The sequence below is a fragment of the Callorhinchus milii genome, unplaced genomic scaffold (assembly GCF_018977255.1).
Source record: "Callorhinchus milii isolate IMCB2004 unplaced genomic scaffold, IMCB_Cmil_1.0 Scaffold3, whole genome shotgun sequence".
NCBI lineage: Eukaryota > Metazoa > Chordata > Chondrichthyes > Chimaeriformes > Callorhinchidae > Callorhinchus > Callorhinchus milii.
In genome coordinates this window covers 14,955,673-14,978,852 of record NW_024704744.1, presented here as the reverse complement: position 1 = coordinate 14,978,852, position 23,180 = coordinate 14,955,673, and the positions used below count along the sequence as shown (strand labels likewise).

At 42.7% G+C, this 23,180-nt stretch overlaps 1 protein-coding gene across 1 annotated transcript in view; it reads left to right on the top strand.

Annotated features, from left to right (window-relative positions):
- The window catches only part of LOC103187129 (lysophospholipid acyltransferase 2), a 63,489-nt gene that overhangs the window by 25,910 nt on the left and 14,399 nt on the right, over positions 1–23,180 (top strand). The window contains exons 3-6 of the mRNA XM_042333066.1: positions 2,401–2,478; positions 5,010–5,105; positions 14,159–14,214; positions 22,444–22,498. Of these exons, the coding sequence (XP_042189000.1) occupies positions 2,447–2,478; positions 5,010–5,105; positions 14,159–14,214; positions 22,444–22,498 (239 nt within the window). The 5' untranslated portion in view covers positions 2,401–2,446. The remainder of the gene's footprint in view (positions 1–2,400; positions 2,479–5,009; positions 5,106–14,158; positions 14,215–22,443; positions 22,499–23,180) is intronic.

Genomic DNA, 23,180 nt, shown 5'->3' with positions numbered 1-23,180 from the left:
CACCCCTTCCCTCCCACACTCCGACTCCTACCCATCCTCCCCTACACACCTTCGTACCCGTTTCCCCACCCTCTGTCACTGAACTCATCCTATCCCTAAAACCAACCACCTGCTCCCTTGACCCCATCCCCACTCCACTCCTTATCTCCCAGCTCCACTTTCTTGCCCCACATATCACTGACATCATCAACCTGTCCCTCTCCTCTGGCTCTGTCCCCATTCCATTAAAAACTGCCATCATCACGCCCACCCTGAAAAAACCCTCCCTTGATGCGTCGCAGCTATCAAGTTACCGGCCCATCTCCAACCTCCCCTTTCTCTCCAAGGTCTTGGAAAGAGTTGTCGCCTCCCAACTGCGCTCTTTCCTTTCCACCCATTCTCTTTTCGAACCCCTTCAGTCAGGTTTCCGTGCTGCCCATAGCACAGAAACTGCCCTGGTCAAGGTCACCAATGATATCCTGACCATCTGTGACCAGGGCTCCCTCTGTCTCCTCGTCCTCCTCGACCTATCGGCAGCATTCGATACGGTCGACCACGCTATCCTACTCCACCGCTTGTCCTCCCACCTCAACCTTCAAGGCACTGTCCTTGAATGGTTTAGGTCGTACCTTTCTCACCGTCTTCACTTTGTCTCGACGAATGGCTTCTCCTCCACCCCCCGCACTGTCTCATGTGGTGTCCCTCAGGGCTCTGTCCTCGGTCCCCTCCTCTTCACCCTCTATATGCTCCCCCTTGGTGACATCATCCGCAGACATGGAGTTAACTTCCACATGTATGCGGATGACACCCAACTCTACCTTTCCTCCTCTACTCTCAACTCCACGACCACCGATGTCCTGACAGCCTGCCTGTCCGACATCGAGTCCTGGACGAGAGACAACTTTCTTCAGCTCAACGTGCGAAAAACCGAGGCCCTCCTGATTGGCTCACGTCAGCGCCTCCGCACCTCAGGCGCTGACACCATCAGCATCCAAGGCTGCACTCTCCACCTCTCAAAGCCAGTCAGGAACCTCGGCGTTTTGTTCGACCCTGAGCTGTCCTTTCTCCCTCACATCCGCACCACAACTGGCACCGCCTTCCATCACCTCCGGAACATCGCCAGACTACGGCATTACCTCACCCCTCACGCTGCTGAAACCCTGGTTCACGCCTTTGTCACCTCAAGGCTGGACTATGGGAACTCTCTCCTCGCCGGCCTTCCCGCCACCTCCCTCCACAAGCTGCAGGTCATTCAGAACTCTGCAGCTCGTGTACTGTCCCGCACCAGGCTTCGGGACCACATCACTCCCACCCTCGCTCGCCTCCACTGGCTCCCCATCCCCCAGAGGATTGATTTCAAGATCCTCATCCTCACCTACAAGGCCATTCACGGCCTTGCTCCCTCCTACCTCTCCAACCTACTATCCCCCTACCTACCTGCCCGTACCCTCCGTTCCTCTGGCTCCGGTCTGCTCCACGTCCCCCGCCCCAACCGCCCTACCATCGGTGGTCGGGCCTTCAGCCTCTCAGCCCCCAGGCTCTGGAACTCCATCCCCCAGTGCCTTCGCCTTGCTTCCTCCCTTTCCTCCTTCAAGGCCGGTCTCAAAACCTTTCTCTTTGACCGAGCCTTCAGCTCCCCTCTCGACTCTCTTCCCCCTCCTCGCTCCCTCCCTTCCCTCCCCTCACCCTGACCATTTCCCCCTCCTCGCTCCCTCCCTTCCCTCCCCTCACCCTGACCATTTCCCCCCTGCTCGGGTCATGACCCAACTGTGCAGCGCCTTGGGACGTCCTCCTGACGTGAAAGGCGCTTTATAAATGGAATCTTGTTGTTGTTGTTGTTGTAGTTGCTGAAGGACAGAATGTCATTTGTCACTTTGACCAGGGCTGTTTCTGCCCTGGAGGTGCATCAAGTTGGTTACTTGTGATAGTGTGTAAATTCAAGTATTCAAGATTCAACCTGTGCCCTTGGTTGAAGAACTGTCCATGATGCAAGGGAACGTAGATTGGGGTACAGTGTTTTTCAAATTTTAAGACTAAATTTATTTGGAATCATTTCATGGACAACATTTTGTCTTAATCATTGTTCAATTGCAGTTTATAGTTCACAGTTCAGAAAATACCATTTTTATTTTCAAAATCTTCTTTAAAAGTTCATGTCCAATGACGACAACTGATATTGTGGAAATTATTTTCAGGGAGGGTTGGCAGAGTAACTGTATCCGTTCCTTCCTGCCCCCCCCCCACCACTTTCTCAGCCTAGTTTTACAGTGAAAGTGTCCATTTTTTTAACACAGCCAGTTTAATACATAAATTGTATATTTTCCAAATGGTACTGCAATTGTGCTGCCAATCTATAAGATTTTTAAATCTCAACATGATTTAGAATTCAAGAATTATAGAATAATCCTTTTTCTTTTCCAGGTATGCTTTCCATTTTGTTTTACAAAGTGGAATCTCTTATTCCATCATGATCATAGGAGGTGCGGAGCACATGCACAAGTAAGTAAATATATTGTTTATCCTTTTTTGTTTTAAATTGGTCCCTTTGATAGCTGGAAAACAGGTGAGCCATACAACAACATCAACAACAAGATTACATCTGTTTAGCGTCTTTCAAGTTGGGAGTACAACATTTCAAACCCGAGCTGGGGTTAGGGGGGAGAGGGAAGGGGAAGGGGGGTGGCCGATGGCATGGTCAAAGAGGAGGATCCTGAGGTGGGACTTGAAGGAGGCTAAGGAGGGGGAGAAGCAAAGTGACTGGGGGATGGAGTTCCAGAGGTTGGGGCAGAGTGGCTAAAGGCTCTCCTGCCAATGGTGGGACGGGTGGGTCGGAACGTGGAGCAGGCCAGAGCCGGCTGAGCGGAGGGAACGGGCAGGTTGGTAGGGGGTTAGGAGGTCGCAGTACAAAGTGTAATGTACCTACTGGAGGGGATCAGATTTTATCTCCCAAATCTGTGCTTGGTTGGTTGGTCTCAGCCGGGGTTAGGGGATGGTGTCCTAGGTTTTGCCTCAGTAATCTGTGTTAAATAGAATTGATTCCCACTCCTTACTATCCAGCACACCCTTGCTGTAAATCTGTATAAAGGGCGAGCTGTGGTCTCCTCTTTGTGATGCCTGTTGCCATATTACAAATGGTTAAATTATAGAAATTTCACACAAAGGGCGTTAACTTTCATACCATGGCATGACACCCACTGCTTCCAGGCACAGGTCAGTCTACATCCTCCATGCAGAGCTTGTTTTGAAAAACAGCACAAAGTGATGAGAAAGTGCAATGCTGACAGAATAGCTGATTTAAAGCATATTCATTGCATTAATCTCTTTTAAAAGTTGAGGGTATTTTTGTACTTTGTGCTATAAGGCGCTATTATGAAATGCAATATTTTTATAAAAATCAATGCTTTACAAGTTGGCATTTTCAAGAAATTGTCCGGTTTCAGTTTAGCATATCCTGTACAGTCTAGACTTTTATGCAGAGAGTGCTTTAGAAGTACATGGCTTAAAATTAATTTGTACCTAAGTGCCTGGAATGAGTTTTGAAGATAATTCTTCTTGGCTACATTCAAACCTGTCGAATGACTTGTTTGATTACAAGAGGTGGAGACTGCTTGTTGACCCAGGAGAACAGGCAGGCCAATTTACCAAAGGCAAACACACCTTTGCTCTCAGAGCAATGATGTAGATTTTATAAAATCGATGTGCAGTGACTTGCTCGCTGTCAGTGGGTATTGGTTGGAGGTTTTTTTNAATCATGTAAATATACATTTCACTGTTCTCTGAGGGAAACCTATCTCTGCTTGACGTAAATGATGATATTGAATCAGACATAGGGAATTGCTTGCCTAGAACCAGTGATCTTTTACTCTGGTTGAGCTTCTCTCTTTATTTTAAAAGGAAAAAACAACTTGCATTTATATAGCACCCTTCATTTAAACACATGTTTTGATGTGCTTGACAAATGCAGTGAGCAGGGAAATACATTTAAAGATTTTGACCAAAGGTACAGTGAGAGATTTTACGAGAGAGGCAGCAAAGCAAAATGGTTTTGGTACAGGGAACCAATAGAGCTGAAGTAATAGGAACCAATAGAGCTTTGCAAGGTTGGTTATAATAATTGTATAGAGTCTTGAATGGGAGAGACAACAACAACAACAACAACAACAAGATTCCATTTATTGAGCGCCTTTCACATCGGTAGGACGTCCCAAGGCGCTGTACAGTTGGGTCAGGACCCGAGCAGGGGGGAAATGGTCAGGGTGAGGGGAGGGAAGGGAGGGAGCGAGGAGGGAGTAGAGAGTCAAGAGGGGAGCTGAAGGCTCGGTCAAAGAGAAAGGTCTTGAGACCGGCCTTGAAGGAGGAAAGGGAGGAGGCGGCGAAGGCACTGGGGGATAGAGTTCCAGAGCCTCGGGGCTGAGAGGCTGAAGGCCCGGCCACCGATAGTAGGGCGGTTGGGGCGGGGGATGTGGATGTAGACAGCCTAGGATTCAGGATAGTTGAAACGTCTAGGCGAGCTGATAAGAATTATCACTGTAGCTTGGGTCTTGAGGTCATTCAGCTGTGCTATGAACTTGATACAAGCAGTCGGTCACTGGAGAGGAGTCCTGGAATAGAAGCTAGTTGGTGGAAAGGTAGTTGATTGTCATTTAATTTTCAACTTCTTGCCCCATTATAACTGAATTATATGCATTACATGCTATGGCTAGACCATGGAGGGATTTAAACGTGAGAACCAGGATCAACAACAACTTACAACAACAATTTGCACTTATACAGCGTCCTCCACCCAGGGTAGTGCCTCAGAGCGCTTAAATCTTGAACTTGATCCACTGGGGGATGGGGAGTCAGTGGAGCTGTGCAAGGATGGAGGCTATTATGTGCACAGAGCCTAGTACAGGAGAGGACTTGGGCTGCAGATAGGTGGACGGATGGATGGATTTCTTAGACTTAAAACAATCCTGAAACCATAAGCATTTTTGGCCATAAGCATGTTGTTCTTTCTGTAGGTTATAGTTTACCTTTTGCCTCCTCAGGTTTTGTTTCGTCATTGCTTTGGGATACCTCACGATGTGCCAAATTAGTAGAGTGTACCTTTTTGATTATGGACTGTATTCAACTGATTTCTCTGGGTAAGTGTATTAGTCCCTCATTGTCTTTAAATCAATGCATCAAAAATTCTGTATTGTTTTAGCAGTTGACCTACTAAATAAACTGTAGAAATCATAGATATTTGCTTCTTGAAGTATATTGCACTCAAACCTCATTCCTATGTATAAAATATGCCAACTATTCATTCCCATGTTCCCTGAACTAAATGTGAGCTCAGTACAGTTAGTACAACATTGAATATTAAGAGCTTTAAATGAATTATTGAGAAAGTAAGTCTTTCAGACATTTCTAGAACAATTCTTGTTTGTACCAAAACAGGAGAATAAGAGGACACAGGTTTCGGGGTGCAAAGAGAAATTTTAGGACAGACACCAGAAACATCTTTATCCAGACTGGAACAGGTTACTAGGAAGGGTGTTTGAGACCAGGAAGCTGGATTGATTTTAAAAAAAAGCATGATTCTGTGATGGGAGGAGGATTGGGTGATTATGTGAAAGGATGAGATCAAATGGGCTGAAGGGCCTTGTTTATCTGAACCTCACTTGTGAGTCTGTGAGTGGAACATAATGCTGTGATTTACTATCCAATGGTATCTTTGTTTTGAAACAAATAGACTAATGTGCAAATTGAATGAGAATGTATATAGTTGTATAGCTCGCTTCAGTGTCCCACGTTTTCTCCTCTGCCATTCCTTAGAGCACTTCATTTAGATGCACAATGATTGCATTGATCAGTATCTTTCCTCCTCATCATCATTTGTTTGGGTTTGCTGTGCAGTTATTATAATAATAATCCTTGCATTTGATATAGCGCTTTTCACGTCGGGTGGACGTCCCAAAGCGCTTCACAGAACACACTGTAAAGTGAATTGACTGTATATTTGTGGGCGAACGCGGCAGCCAATTGCGCACAGCAATGTCCCACAAACAGTCGTAGATTGAAAATGATCAATTTATTATTGTTTTTGGTTTTGGAGGGATTATTATTAGGCGTGTGGAGTAAGGAAACTTCGCCACGGTTTCGCCCTGCCTGGAATTGAACTCAGGTCTCTCGCTTGCAAAGCGAGTGCTCTAACCACTGAGCTACAGGACTCCACAAATATAAAATATTACAAAATATTTTTCGATTAATTTTTAAGTACTTGAAATAATGGGTCCTTATTTCTTTTTCAAAACATAATTCTACTATTATTTTCATATTGATGGCTTGACTATAGGAAATAATTCACAATAGTTGGCTTTACTGTTTTTTGTTGTGATATTATGACTTTGTGATCATTGGTTTGCTTGTATCAATGAATTCTATTATTTGATTGTATTCGCTCCACCCCACATTCATTTCATTTTCATACTTGTGTGTTTTGTTTTCTGCTTGAGGATACCCTCCTATGTTAGTGCTGGGCATAAGATTAATTGCAATGTTAATTGCTCCAAAAGGTGCCTTAGATCTAGGGCCCATCCCGAGCGCTGTCAGTGATTGAATGTGACGCTGATGTCTATACCATTGGCCAATTCCAATCCTATGGTTGTTGGGACCACTGGTGCTCCGAGCTGTCTGGATGCACTGAGTGCATTTAATGCAACTTGACTCGGTAATGTCCAAGAAAAGAGTTGAGGTCACTATAGTATAAGTGCTAAGGTAAATCATGTTTAGGACCAACTTTGGATGCAGACCTAGACTGGGGAAGGAATGGTGAACTGTTTTACCTTCGAGCTTAGCTGTGCACTTCATTGTATCCACATACAAATCAGACGAGATAAAGTAGGAATTTTGAGATGAACTATCAACTAAGCCTTTTGAATGAGTTTTACTGTTTGTGGAACATTGCTGTGTGCAATCGGCCTACAAAAATATACAGTCAATTCACTTTACAGTATATTCTGTGAAGACGTGATAAGGCGCTATATCAAATGTAAGGATTATTATTATTACTGTCTTAATTTTTGGTTCTGTAAGAGATTATTTAATTTCTCATTTCATGCTGTAAACCTATAAGCATAATCCTATTCTCTTTAGGATCAAAATCTGATGCTTCACAAGCTCGTGTGACCTCAAATTTCTCTTTGAAAGCTATTTTTTGTAATACTAGCTTCAGTCTGCAGATGATTAGCCACATAGGTCCTGACAGTGAAACATACCTGCTGGGATTCACCGATAGATTGATTTTTTTTGGTCCCATTCTAGGTTTCTACCAAATGTAGTATATAGTATTTGCACTTGTATTAGAGGAATTAGGAGAGAGCCATATTTTCTTGTTCTTTCTTTTCAGCCACCTCCCCATCAGTTAGTCTATGATATCAATACCCTTAAGAGTTTTTTTTACTTGTGTAATACAGATCGCTCTACCAGTGTCCATTATCTGTGAATGTGAAGTATTTAGCCAAGCTGAATCCAAATATAAACTTGGTTGAGTGCATTCTCCATGACCAAAGGCGCAGTCGAAAAGTAAGGTCTTCAGCCGAGACCTGAAAATAGGAAGAGAGGGGGAGAGGCGAAGGGAGTGAGGAAGGGAGTTCCAGACCCTCGCGGTGTAGTGGCTGAAGGCACGGCCGCCGATGATGGACTCGGGGGACAAGGAGGAGGCCAGACTCGGTGGAGCGAAGGCAACGGGCACTGTTGTGAGGAGAGAGGAGGTCAGAGAGGTAGGGGTTGCAGAGGAGTGGAGGGATTTGAAGACAAGGGTGAGGATCTTGAAGTCGATCTTCTCTGGGACAGGCAGCCAGTGCAGTCTGGCAAGGACTGGGGTAATCGGGGAGTGGAGTTTGGTGTGGGTAAGAATGCGAGCGGCAGAGTTTTGGATGATCTGGATTTTATGATTGGTAGTGGATGGGAGACTGGTGATGAGGGCATTTGAATAGTCCAGCCGAGAGGTGACAAAGGCATGAACCAGGATTTCAGCGGCTTTTGGATTGAGTATTGGTGGAGACAGATGATGCGTCGGAGGTGGAAGAAAGCGGTGCTGGTGAGGGACCGGATGTGGGGGTGGAAGGATAATTGGGAGTCGAACCTGACACCTAGGTTGCATACGGGTTCGGAGAGTTTTAGGGGGAGGTCACGTAGGTGGAGGAGGTGAGAAGCATGCGATTTTAGACGTTGATGAGAGCCAAGCGTAGGGCTTCCGTCTTGTCAACATTTAGCTGAAGGAAATTTGCGCTCATCCAGTTCCTGAGGTCTGACAGGCAGGCTGACAGAACATCAGGGACTGGGGGTCACAAAGTGAGGTGAAAAAATAGAGTTGAGTGTCATCCGCATACATGTGGAAGTGTACCCCATGTCTCCGGATGACATCCCCAAGAGGGAGCACATAGATTAGGAAGAGGGGGGGGCCAAGGTTGGATCTTTGGGGTACCCCACAGGTAACCGTGTGAGAGCGGGAGGAAAAGCTGTTTGTGCAGATGTACTGCTGGCAGTTTGTGAGGTAGTACTCGAACCAGGCGAATGCGGTCCACTGAGGTGGATGATGGAGAAAAGGCAGTGGAGGAGGATGGCGTGATTGACTGTGTCGAAAGCGGTGGAGTGGTACAGGAGGACAAGGAGGCAGAGGGAGCCCTGGTCACAGAAAGAGAGGATGTCATATGAGACTTTCACAAGCGCCGTCTCTGTACTGTGGTCAGGGCGGCAACCGGACTGGAGGGGTTCGAAGAGGGAGTGGGAGGAGAGGTGTGCGCGGAGTTGATTGGCAACAACGCATTCTAGGACTTTAGCGAGGAAGGACAAGTTTGAATTAGAGCAGTAGTGGCCGGGGTTTGAGGGACCTAAGGAAGGTTTTTTGAGGAGGAGGAGGGGTGATGACAGCAGTTTTGAGGGGGGCAGGGACTGATCCAGAGGAAAGGGACTGGTTGATGACATCAGCCAGTAGTGGGCAGAGGAGGGGGAGCCGGGTGACCAGCAAGTTGGTGGGGAGGGGCTCGAGGCAGCAGCAGGTGGTGGGTTTCATTGAAGTGATGGTGGGTGAGAGGGAGGAAGGAATGTAGGATGGGGTTCGTGGTAGGAGCTGCTGATGGGGAGGATGAGGGGGACGGAGAGGGGGGGGTGGTGGGTGACAAGAGGCAGGAGGATGAGGTTGCCTGGTGGATGTTATGTATTTTGGTTGAAAAGAAGTCCATGACCTCCTCGCACTTGGCATTAGATGTGAAGATTGAGGAGACCTGAGGCAGGGCACGGAGGAGGTAGTGGGTGGTGAAAAAAAGGACTTTGGGATTGTTTTTTGCCTCCAAGATGATGCTGGAGCAGAAGGCCATTTTCGCATGCGTCAAAGAACGGCGGTAGCTGTGGAGCTGCTCGAGCCACAGTTGATAGTGAACTGTCAGGCCAGGTTTCTGCCATCTGCGCTCGAGCAGCTGGGTTTGGGTTTTTAGGGAGCGGAGATGATTGTTATACCAGGGGGATCGGGTGGGTTTGGAGGTGGTCCTGAATTTCAGGGGGACGAGAGAGTTGAAGGTGGAGGAAAAGCAATAATGGAGCAGCTGGACGGCTGCTTCAGGATCTCTGCGGGCAGAAGGCCAGAGGGATAGGATATTTGAGGATTTGAGAGCCTTTGTGAGGGTCTCACCTTTTCCACGGGCGATAGAATTCTTCAGCAATAGAGACACCTCTTTATCATTCAGCAGAAGAGTGGGAAATCTATCTTGAGGTAGAGGCAACCTTATATGTAAGCAGCAATTAGCAGTTAATCATAGGCGAGGTGTTTGGGATTAAAAAATCTGTTGACCAGTCAAAACTGTGTGCTTTTGTTCAAGTCCAATATAAAGGAGAAGACTTGTGAGCGCCTCACTTGAGCAGAGAGCCCAGCAGACTGAGGAGAGGACTGATGAGGTGGAACAAACTGAGAATTCTGTTAAGGAATTTGGTGCAGACGTGCAGAATCATAAAATATATCATGTTTATATTAAAATAATATAAAACATGTCTGGGAATATTGGCAGGGCAGCTGAGATCGATTGCATGCACAATGTGTGCCATGTGGGAACTCCAGGATGCTTTGTGTGCCCTGGACAGACACGTGTGTAGGAAGTGCCTCCGGCTGCTCAAGCTTGAGCTCAGAGTTTCTTAGCTCGAGGAGAGGCTGGTGTCACTACATAGCATACGGGAGGCTGAAGAGTTCATGGATCGAATGTTTCAAGAGGTGGTCACCCCACCAGCCACAGAGGGTTCAGAAGGAGAGTGAGTGGGTGACCTTCCGGCATAGTAGGAAGAGAGAACGGGCAGTGCAGAAATCCCCTGAGAGTGTGGCACTCACAAACCGGTTCTCTGTACTGAATACCAGTCAGAGTGATGACACCTCTAGGGAGGGTGATACAGGGAAGAGTGTCAATGCAATTGTCACTGGGGACACAATGGTGAAAGGAGTAGACCGTCGTTTCTGCAACCAAAGACACGACTTGCATGGTATGTTACTTCCCTGATGCCAGGGTTGAAGACATCATGGAACGGGTATAAAATGTTCTACAGGGGGAAGGGGAACATCCAGAAGTCGTGGTCCATGTTGGAATCCATGATATAGGGGAAAAAAGGGCTGAGATCCTACAGGGAGAGAGAGTTTCAGAAGCTAGGGAAAAAGCTGAAGTGTAGGACCTCAAAGGTGGTGATCTCTGGATTACTCCCAGTGCTTTGTACAAGTGAGCATCAAAACAGCAGAATCAAACACATGAATGCATGGCTGGAGAAATGGAGCAGCAAGGAGGCTTCTGGTTCCTGGATCATTGTGCCCAGTTCTGGGACAGGTGGGACCTGTACAAGTTGGATGGGTTACACCTGAACAGGGGTGGGACCAATGTCTTCACAGGGAGGTTAACTAGTGCTGTGGGGAAGGGTGTAAGCTAATTTTGAGGGGGGAAGGGAAATCAGGGTGTAGCATTAGAGAGGACAAACAAGTTACACAGAGGGCTAGGAGAGACTAATAGCAATGTAATCAGGAGTAATCCAGAAAAAGGAGGGATTAAATGGGTGACTAAATCGGTCTTGGAGTGCATGTGTGTAAATGCACGCAGTGTGACAAACAAGATTGGTGAGCTGCAGGCTCAAGTTGCTACATGGGGTTATGATGTAATGGCAATGACGGAGACCTGACTTAAACAAGGGCAGGAATGGGAGCTGAATATTCCAAGCTACAATGTATTCAGGAGGGATAGGGAAAGAAAAAAAGGAGAGGGTGGCAATATTGACTAAAGACATGTTTACGGCCCTGCAAAGGGCCGATGTGCTAGAGGGTCCAAAAACAGAATCTATTTGGTTAGTTAAGGAGCAGAAAAGGAGCTGTTACTCTGTATTCTATAGACCATCAAAGAGTGGGAAGGAAATAGATGAGCAAATCTGCAAGCAGATTTCAGAAAGATGCTAAACCAATAGAGTAGTGATAATGGGGGACTTCAATTATCCTTCCATAGACTGGCAAAATAACAGTAAAGGGTAAGGAGGGGGAAGGATTGCTGAAATGTGTGCGGGATAACTTTCTGGATCAGTATGTTTCCAGCCCAACGAGGAAGGAAGCAGTGCTGGATCTAGTTCTGGGGCATAAAGTGGGGCAAGTGGAGTAGGTTTCAGTAGGAGAGCTTCTGGACAACAGTAATCACAACATCATTAGGTTTAGAGTACTGATGTAAAGGGACAAGGAGCAATCAAAGGTGAAGTTACTCAACTGGAAGAGGGCAAATTTCAGTGAGTTAAAAAGGGACCCTAGCCAAGGTGGACTGTAAAGAAAGATTGGCAGGTAAAACAGCTAACAGGCAATGGGAAGCTTTTCAGGTAGGAGATAGTTCGGGGACAGAACAAATACATTTCCACAAAGGGGAAAGGTAGGGAATCCAAACCTCCCTGGATGAGGAAATTGGGATTAACAGAAAAAGCAGGTTTAAGATAAATGTCAGGTTCAAACTACAGAAGATAATTAAATAGAATATAGAAAGTACAGAGGAGAACTGAAAAAGGAAATTAGAGGGGCAAAGAGATTGTATAAGAAAAGATTAGCGGGTAACATAAAAGGGAACCCTAAGGTATTTTATAAGCATATAAAGAATAAAAGGTTAGTCAAAGGTAGGGTGGGTCCAATTAGGGACCAAAGAGGAAATCTTGTGGAGGTAGAGGGCATGTCTCATGTACTGAATGAGTACTTTGTATCTGTCTTCACAAAAGAAGAGGTTGCAGCCAAATCCACTCGGAGGAGAGGGTAGAGAAATTGGATAAGATAAGAATAAACCAAGAGGGGGTACTAAAAAGGTTGTCAGCGCTCAAGGTAGATAAGTCACCTGGTCTGGACGGGATGCACCCTAAGTTACTGAGAGAAGTAAGGGTGGAAATAACGGAGGCTCCAGCCACAATCTTTCAATCCTCCTTGGACACTGGGGTGGTGGCAGAGGACTGGAGGGTTGCAAATGTTACTCCTCTGTACAAAAAGGGGGAGCAGAATAAACTTGGGAACTACAGTCCAGTCAGCTTAACGTCAGTAGTAGGGAAACTTCGATACTATAATCCGGGTCAAAATAAATTTTCACTTAGGAAATATGGGTTAATAAAGGACAGCCAACACAGATTTGTTAAAAATCGGGTCTAACAAATCTGATAAGAATTTTTTGATGAAGTAACGGAGAGGGTGGATGAAGGTAGTGCAGTTGATGTAGTTTATATAGATTTTCAAAAGGCATTTGATAAAGTGCCACATAAGGGACTTGTTAGCAAAATAGAAGCCCATGGTATTAAAGGGACAGTGGCAGCCTGGATACAGAACTGGCTGAGAGACAGAAAACAGAGAGTGGTGGTGAACAGTTGTTTTCTGACTGGAGGGAGGTGTGCAGTGGTGACCCCCAGGGATCAGTATTGGGACCACTGTTTGTGATCTATATAAATGACATGGACTTGGGTATAGGAACTACAATTTCCAAGTTTGCAGATGATACTAAGTTCGGAAAAGTAGTAAACAGTGAGGAAGATAGTAGCACTGCAAATGGACATAGACAGACTGGTAAAATGGGCAGAAACGTGGCAGATGAAGTTTAACGTGGAGAAATGCGAAGTGATGTTTTTTGAAAGGAAGAATGAGGAGAGGGAATATAAGCTGATGGTACAATCTTAAAGTGGGTGAAGGAACAGAGAGATCTGGGTGTTCATATAAGTAAATCTTTGAAGGTGGCAGAACAGGGAGATAAAGCTGTTTAAAAAAAGCATATGGCTTTATATATAGGGGCACAGAATACAAAAGTCAGGAAGTTGTGATAAACCTTTAAAAAACATTGCTTAGGCCTCAGAGAGAGTACTGTGTTCAGTTCTGGGTCCCACACTTTAGGAAGGATGTCAAGGCATTGGAGACAGTGCAAAGGAGATTTACCAGGATGGTACCAGGAATGAGTGACTTCAGTTATGAGGAGAGGCTAGAGAAGCTAGGATTATTCTCCTTGGAGCAGAGAAGGTTAAGAGGAGACTTAATAGAAGTTTTCAAAATTGAGGGGATTCGATAAGATGACCAAGGAGAAACTATTTCCACTGGTGGGTGGGTTGGTAACCCAAGGGCACCGATTTAAAATAGTTGTTAAAAGAAACAGAAGGGAGGTGAGGAGAATTTTTTTTACGCATCGAGTTGTTCTCATCTGGAATGCATTGTCTGAAATGGTGGTGAAAGCCGATTCGATAACAGCTTTTAAGAGAGAAGAAGATAATTATTTGGGGAGGACAAGTTTGCAGGGCTATGGGGAGAGAGCGGGGGAGTGGGATTGAATTGGATAGTTCTTTTCAAAGAGCCGGCACAGACACAATGGGCCGAATGGCCTCCTTCTATGCTGTATGATTCTTTGGTAATCAACTCTATTTGCTCCCTGGGAAATTATGTCAAAATTGAGAATGTCTGCCTTGTGATGTTCCCCACCGCTCATCCTGCTCTAGCAAAAATGCTCCAGTATTCATGATGGTTAACTGAAGAATGAACATCTGCAAATTGCACCTTTTCATTTTAAATAAGTGAATGTTTCCTCTATAATATAAATGGAAAATTAACTCTTAATCAGTAGTCTGATCTTCCCCTTAAGGATACTAGATTGTTTTGTTCTTAAATGTTTAAATGAATTGTTTATTTTCTGCCTTATAGTCCAATGATGATCATGACACAGAAGATAACCAGCCTGGCCTTTGAAATTCACGATGGTAAGCAGATTTTTTTAAAAAAATTGTGTTCATTAGGTGACGTTCAACTGGGGTTTCATGTTTTAAATTGTTGCTGCTGACATAATTTAGCCCTAGCATTGAATTGCTCCCCAAGTTATGTTACTGTGTTTCTCACCAGAACTTTGACAGGTTCATATCTCGCTACATTGGATCTTTGTGGCTTGCCTAAATATGGTCAAGTCATTTGTATGACGTAAAATGTAGGCGTTATATTGGCATAATTTTATTAGGAGCTGGAGTCGATTTGTCTGAAACCAGTTTGGCCAGGGATTAATTTTGAACAGGAATCCAACAAAAAAGTTGGCATTCTACTGAGTGAAATTAATTGCAGGGATTTCTGAGGCTTGAATTGCCGCCTAGATTTTGTCTATAAAGACCATTTTGTCTTAAATGTTTAGGATTATATTGAATTGAGGAGAATTCTTAAATTGTGTTTAAAATGGGAAACCAGTGTTCCTTTTTTTTAAAAAAAAACTTCCAGATTAGGACTAAATTTAAAGTTTCATTAATTTTGACCTTAAATTTTAACATAAATGAAAAATTAACTCTTAAAGGTAGTCCTGACACAGGTTCAGGTTAGGTGGAATTTCAGTCTCCTGGGATTGATGAACTTGCTGGTCAAAGTTGAATCCATACATCCAAATGGAGCTCGGGAAAAAAATTGCAAAAATATATTTGCTTAGCTTTTCTGTTGTATTCCCTAAATTTCTCGTCAATTTGGCAACTTTTAGTTTGGATTTAGTCCCAGTAATTTCCCCCATAAACCTGAATCCTGCAGTTCTGAGCCCACTACTACCAAATGACTGACATTATCAAATAATTAGTAAATCTTTTGTCTTATTTTGGCCAATAATCATATTCTATACTAGAGAAGCCCAACTTCAGTTTTGATGTAGTTTAAATTCATCCTTCAGCAGAATGTTGTTGAGCATTTCTTTCAACATGTACTTTCCCATTGAATAAGCTTCAATATGACGTCCTACTGCCATGCAATTTATTCAGCCATGAGCAGATTAAGTGCTACTCTGACCGTTTTTATGTGACTTATTGCAGTACATCTTTGTAAATATTATTGATTTGACCAAATGTAAAGTCTCTTTCCTTGTAGTTTTATTAAATATATAGACTTGTGCAACAATATGTCTGCTCATGAGAAGAGAACTGGCAGTGATTAGTATTTTTTATCATTACGAGACAGAAACTAATTTTCCAGGAAATATTTTGCTTGATTGGGATTATGTTTGCTTCGAATTGTCAGATAAGAATGAATGGAGTTGATGCCTTACAGTTTTATTATAGGATTGTTGTTGTCCACATTGCAATGTTTCTCTCTCCTCCCTTCCTCACTCTATATTACGAAAAGAGTATTCTCCTTTTTGCTTTGAATGTGAATGCAGGATCAAGCAACAATAATGTTTAGCCACATTAATCTTGCATGGTATTGATTATTATGCATACTTACTTTAGTTTGTGCTTTATTATTGTATGCTAGATTTATTTACCCTGGGTGCGTTCTCACTAAGGACACTGTTAAAGCTCTATGAAAACATTTGATGTTTGTGCATTATTCTGGGTCTAAAATCATGACTATCAATTCGAGAGATTTAGCCGGAAACGGAGGTTACTGGGTCAAATCAGTTTTTTGGCATTGGGCATTATTAAGTGATTAGGCTTTTAATGTGAATCCCCTGTGAACCCAGGGTTACTGGAAGTGTACAAACTTTGTTGGTGACTGGACACTTTTCTGTGTGTAAGTCTCATCTGAAGGGTAGCAACTCGAATAATACAGTGCTCCCCCAATGTTGTATTGCAGTCTGGCTACTATGGGCAGTTGAAGAGATAATTGGATAGGCTCTTGGTGGCTGTGTGGCTCTCATCTAGATGGAGAGCAATGACATTTAGCAAATGGGATTGGGAGATGAAGTGTGGGTATCGTGGATGGATGAACACCTCACTCCCCACACCGCCTAAAATTAACTGTAGAGATTCATTTGTTACTTTCTCGGACAAGCGGGTATCTCACAACTATCTTGTCGCTCTTTGCTGGGGACAGGGCAAGGGAGAAGCTTCTCGAGTTGTGTCTATCCAACTGATGATTGCTACAAAATGTAACCTCTTACAAGCTTTCTTGTGGGTAGCAGGCATGGGTTGGGGGAATAGGGGATCTGAAGCTCAGGATGATTTTCATGGTTTCCAGATTTTCATCCAGAAGGGCTAGAGCAGGAGGCATGACCAGAATCCATGCAGGTTCGTTGGATGCGGTGGTTCAGTTCATCTTGGAATATACTTGTTGGTGGAGTTAAAAAAAATCCAAATAATGTAGCTTTTTATGATCCAGTTGCTCAGACTTAAAGAATTTGAGCATCATGAGATTGTGTGTGCAAAACCTGCTTTATATCTAATATAGTTGTAATCAATTCCTTATTAAATTCCATGCAATTATTTGTCTCTTGGTGGCGTTGTACCTTGTACCTTGGGTGAACCCACCTTCAAAGAAAGAATTGTGAGGAGGTAGTAAACAGCTGCCAGCTGGCAAGGAAACAATTCTCTAGTAGAGTTAAGGGTCATTGAACCAGAACAACAGCTACTTGTTTGTCCAGTGTCCACAGTAACTGGATACAATGTGCAAAGCTACAACTTAGAACAATTTTCCACTTATGTTAATCATTTTGAACAATTTGGCAAGTGTAGCCAATGAAGAAAGAGGGAGTTAAAGATCTTCATTCTTCAAATGGCTTAACTTGTACTCGCTGTGGCTACTCCGTGAACCTTTTTTGCAGCTGGAATTAATTTGGTATTTTCCTTTTCTTGGCAAACGAACAAGTAGGGAATTCTACTTGTATAAAATGGGAACAATCAATGCACTTCTGAATTGTATTGTGGCATGATATTGAACTTCTTGAAGGAACTACTTTGGAAGAATTCTCATTTTTATTTCTTAAACCATTCCAACAGTTTGTGGAACATTAACTGCTCAAAGAATGAAGGAGACTCCAAAAGGTTAACCTATCTGTAAACAGATGGATTAAAGTTGCAATGTCTCTTTACCAATGAACAATGCAACACATTTTTAGATTGAATTTCACACAAGGAGTGAATAATAATGTTCTTCAGCAAATATGATTACTGAATGGATTTTTTTATTAAGAATGGATAGTATTCTTAGGTTTTGTTGAGTGATATTGTACCTTTATTTTCTATAGTTTTCAATATGGACCCAGAGAAGTTAGAAAAAGAGGGATACTGACTCTTTACAAACATGATCTATTTGGAATTAGTTCAGCGGCATGTGGTAATTATTATTATGGTCTGTTAGATGCAAACTTTGTTCCTGGATAAAATTTTGGCTGCATTTATGTGGTGTGTCAAACTGCCAATATGTGTGCATGATATGCTGGTTGTTGTATTGCATGTTAATCTTGAATGGTGCACGATTGCTTCCTAATTCAGTTTATGGATAACTACATGAATAGCTATAATTACCAAATTAAGTTCATTTAAATTATAATTACAATAGAAACACTGGAACATGTGCACCAGATATCTTTGAGTTCATTGTACAATGAAGTTTGCATGACTGACATTCACTTGATTGATTCTGGCAACATTTTAGCATGTAGATTCAGCCAAAAAATTTCATAGCTGAAGGTAAGTAATGCAGAATTAGAATAAAGCATAATCATTACACTCTGAGACTCTACCTTGTGTGAGGGGCGCTATATAAATGCAAGATGTTGTTGTATAGGCTATGATAGAAAGAAAATGAATTTTTGACTTTCAAATGTATTAGATTATAGTGAATCTTGATTTAAATATTCAGATTTTTTTTGCATTTCTCGAAACGTGGAAGATGAAGTGAGTTTTTTTTTTAGTTTTAACAAACTTATAGTTCTGGAATATTGTAACAGGCTCCATTATCCGGCCTTTTTTTCCATTTGGAAATTGAAGAAAAGGTCTTTTTATTTCTGTATAAAAGACATTATTATTGATGTATACAACTTTGTATGAAAAAACAAATTGTTAGTCCTTTGCACGATACAAGTAGGTATAATTGTTTTGGTGGTTGCTTACCCTCTTATTACGTGCCTTGCTTAAGGTTTTTAGCTTGGGTGCAGTGTGGACCAGCACTATACTGGAAGTGCAAGCCACTACTAACACTGACTGTCTATCTTCCTGAAAGCTATACAGAGGAAGCACCACTTCCTGCTTCCTGCTCTTGCTCCGTGCATATTCCATGCAGAAAGGATTGGTCAAGTCACTTCTTTCAGCAGTGCTCTCTGCCTGCATTTGCTCAACCTATAGTGAATGATGTTAGGTTGCCTAACCACCTTGAAGCGCTGACTGTCATTTTTTCCCATATTAACATGTGGTCTGAATTTCTGGACCCAAACTGCCCTGTTATAACATGGTCACCATGATCTTATGTTTGGAACCTTATTATAATAATAATCCTTGCATTTGATATAGTGCTTTTCATGTCTTCTCGACGTCTCAAAGCGCTTCACAGAATATGCTGTAAAATGTTTTGACCGTATATTTGTGGGCGAAACGCGGCAGACAGTTGCGCACGGCAGTGTCTCACAAACAGTCGTGGATTGAAAATGACCAATTTGTTATTGTTTTTTGAAGGCATTATTATTATGGAGCCTTGATCCATGAAGCATCTTTCAGATTTATCCATTGTTCTCATTGTGTAAACACAAATTTAAGAAAGGCCATATTACATTATTAATTTCATCGTATGAATTTAAATACATAAGATATCAGCCATTTAGATTATCCCAAATAATTTTAAGGTTGGGTGTGTAACTTGAATCCATAACCAATGCTGGGAATTTTTTTAAACTTGTAAATGAACGGATTATTTGTATTCCATCATAAACATTTCAGGTCAGTTGATGTATGGTTAAATTATTTTGGTCTCCCAGCACTTTGGGACATCCTCCCAATGTGAAAGGTGCTCTATAAATGTAATTTTGTTGTTGTATGTGCATTTCTGTGTTTATTCATTTTTTAAAGATACATTTTTAATCCCTTGCAATTTGTTGCCACCTTTGACTTAACCTTGTTTTCCCTGGCTGCTGTTTGATTCTAATCCTATAGAATATTAGCAGCAATGACTGTTATTCACCAGACAGAAAACAAGTTACTCATTCTTTATGAGGATAGTGAGTATTCTGGTCTATATTTTTCAGTTATTATATAATGAATTGCTTATCCAAACCTGCTAAATTGCCACAATTTTTCCAATCTCTCCTGTCAAGATGAGCTGTAATTCTGAATCCCAGTCTTGATAAAAGTATAGGGAGTTGTGTTCTTGTTTACAGGATTTCTTTTTCAAACTATCTTTAACTTAACTTAGTTTTAATTCAAAGATTTTATAGAAGTGGCACCAAATACTGCAGTGAACATTTTCCCACTGACTTTGGTTCTTTCCAAATTATAAATTGGTATTTAAATTTCCAAATTTAAATGTCAATATAAACAACATTCATACATGATTATCCTCTGGGGGTGGGGTGGGGGTGTGTGGAGGAGGGAACTCGGGGATCCTTACAGCTGCTCTGGCTCCAAGGTTACATGTTTGGCAGCAGAATGGCAGAATCAAGAGAACCTTATAAGGCAGTCTTGCCATAGTTCCTGATCTGGACGGGTCTGCAGTATTCCAGGACCCAACTGATGGCTCATCAGCAGGACTTGGAAGGGAAGACAAGTCACTGGAGACAGGGATTCTTCCCACTCAGCTCCTGTTAACCCTGCAAGCCAAAGCCCTAATGGGTAGGGTGGTCTGAGCTGGACAAGCAGCAGGAAAGCTTGTCAGTGAAAAAGAGTGCTTTGCAAGCTATGCGGTTTTAGCTGGTTAGATTCCAGCAATACCCGAACACACATTATGTCGCGTTTACCGTTAGTATGGGACGTCCTCCCGACGTGAAAGGCGCTGTACAAATGTGTTGTTGTTGTTGTATCTAGTTTATATTTGGATTATTTCTCGGGTGATATTTTTAAGACTTATTTTGGAATGCGCAGAGGGTGGGGATGAATGACCTACTCAGTGGTTAAGTGAGTGTATGAAAGAGTATGTCTGAAGGCCATGGGAACAGTTAGAATCCTGCTTTGCTAAGGACTTGTAAAGCTTATTATTCCTGTGATTGTTTTCTTACTGTTTCAAAGCTTTGTGGAAATTCTAACATGAATCAAGAATAGACCTATTCTGGCCACACTGCCACAATCATTAATGTACCAGCATGGAACAGGGCCTGCCAGGTTAAAAACAGTACAGAATTTGGTAGTAAATCTGTCCACATTAAAATTCAAGCTGTAATGAAAATACTTTGAGCTGTACACAGGGCAACCCAGTTATCGCAAAGACATCTAGGTCCATTATATCAGACATGTACACCAACAACAATTTGCATTTATATAAGAGCCTTTCATGTCGGGAGGACATCTTAAGGCATTGGACAGTCAAGGATTTGCACTCAGGCTGGGAGTTGGATTTGGGACCGATGGGGGGAGGGGAACCATTTAGGACATATATCTATAAATAATACATGAAACAAATATTGGCTTCTGGGAGTTTGGATTGCTGCTGATGTCACTTCAGTTCCTGTGCTCCATGTGCTGCTTGCTTCCTTAACAAAGTGCAGCATGAAGACGTGATGTCAGAGTAACCTGGCAACTTGACCGTGTGTTATCACATACTGCACTGGAAGCACTGTTGTTAACTGAGGGTCCATAGGAAAAAGCAGATCTGCTTTAAAAGCAGATTTAAAGCATCTGTAACTGTGTTTTCATTTTGCCAAATTTGCTATTCTCTAACTTGCTAACTGTTGTCTGGAACACACAAAGTAATTTTTTTTAAAAAGAAATTCTGAAAGCTTGTGCTGCGGTTGTGTGAGCCGGTAGTCTTCTAATACTAAGAGGCCCTCTTAGCGCAGCCAGATCCTTTACATTTAAAAATATTAGGATTTTCAGGTTCTTGTTCCATGGCTAAGGGGAAACGATGGGCTAAATTTCTCCATTGCCTAGATTATATTGGAGAAAATTATTCCATCGTGGAGGCCAGGAGCAGCACCAAGTTATATCAGGTAACCCCCTGGTTCTGTTAACGTTATTTATTTAAGAATGATGGGTGGGGGAGGGGAAACTTGCAAAAGTCCTGCATATGCCTGGAACAAATACAGCTCAAATTTCATTCAGTTCTGGGAATAGCAGTAATACAGAGGGATCTCCTGTCAGAAAGACTCCTGCTGTGCGAGTGTCTCGAGATTAGTTTTCAAGCAGGGCCCACATACCCAACAGTGAGCTGCCAGCATCAGTTACTGGAATGGGGTCAGTCAACGCTGCAGGTGGGGAGTATGAAGATCTTTCTCCTGTCAGCAAAGATGTCGTCCAGCCAGCCAGTGGTAGAGCAGCTCCTGGAGCAAACAGGGCAGGAGCCTGGGCTTTACTTTTTTTTAATTAAAAAATGTTTTTTTAGATCCCACGAGATTTCATTTCCCCTTTTTCTGAACCTACTTCTATAAACAAGTTAACACTGGGGTTTCTTTACAATTACGATATATTTCTTTGGTTGTGAATAAAACGTTCAATGTTTTAGAATAATACCTGGTTTAGTTACGTTTCTTGAAAGTGCTGACTTGTGCTGGTGTCCTCTGCTATCTTGCTGTAATGATTGGCTATTCTTCACATATGAGCCAAGGTGCTGATTTTCTGGCAGAATCTTTAACTGTTGTGGATATTGCATCTTACCTAGATTTTGACCCCTAAAATTAATTTATGCGCACTTTCCACTAAGGGTTCCCTGGATTGTGATTAGGAATAGCAAACCTTGATTTGTCCATCCCTCCCAAGCCAAAGGATGTTGAAGCTGATTGTAGCATCCCTACTGCAGCCTTGACTGAAGTCTGCTAAGAGCACAGACTAGATTGAATATGGTTCATCTGGATTTCTATAAGTCAATGACTATCACTTCAACCATTCAGGTTATTTTTCCAGCATTTTTGTTGGTAGGGTTACTGCTGCTCTCAACAATAAGATGGTTGTTTTCGAATTGGATTTCTTTGTTTCATCAAATATGATCTTGAGTGAATTTTGTATGTTTTAAAAGATACCGGCTTTGTTCAACTCAATGCATGCAATACATTTGCCTTAGTAGCAATGTGAAGTGTGGCTGTCACTGAAACCTGCACATGTTGTTTCATTTAGGTATGTCACGGAAAGAAAAGCATCTCTCTCCATTCCAAAAATCCTTAGCTGTCCGGTAAGCTGTTGCAAGATAGCTTTGAAATAATGTTTCTTAAAATTATGCTCCATCTTTCCAAGAACTTGAAGTAGGTTTTGTTCATGTGTCCATCCTGTTTCATCTCACCCCAGACTTATCATCTTAATTTGTCAACATTAAACACCATGTGCCACATCTCAACTTACCCAATCTATCCTTTGCATTCTGTCTGCTTGTTCCATTTTACTAGTAACACTCAATTTCGTACCATCAGACCAGCTTTTTTTCTCCTTCCATTTCCAAATAATTTATGTAGAGTGCAAACAAAAGGGACCTTATGAGACCCTGGAGCATTTTGACAGACAATATAAAATAATTACCCATTACCCTTTCCCTCACCTCCTTCGAGGACCATCTCAAGACCTTCCTCTTTGAGCTCACCTTTATTCGTCTTGCCCACCCCAACCCTCTCAAATCCAACTCCCACTCGGGTGTAAACCCTCAATTGTGCAGCACCTTGCGACTTCCGTCCAATGTGAAAGGTGCTCTGTAAATGTAATTTGTTGTTGTTCCTATGTATTGTCAGATGTCAGCTTAGCTCAGTCTTGTTAGCCTTCCTTGGGGGCAGAGATTGTGGATTGTAGATGTTATACCAAATGCAAGATTATTTTTATTTTATTATCATTTCCATTTAAATTGTACTCCCATCAATTATCTGTTT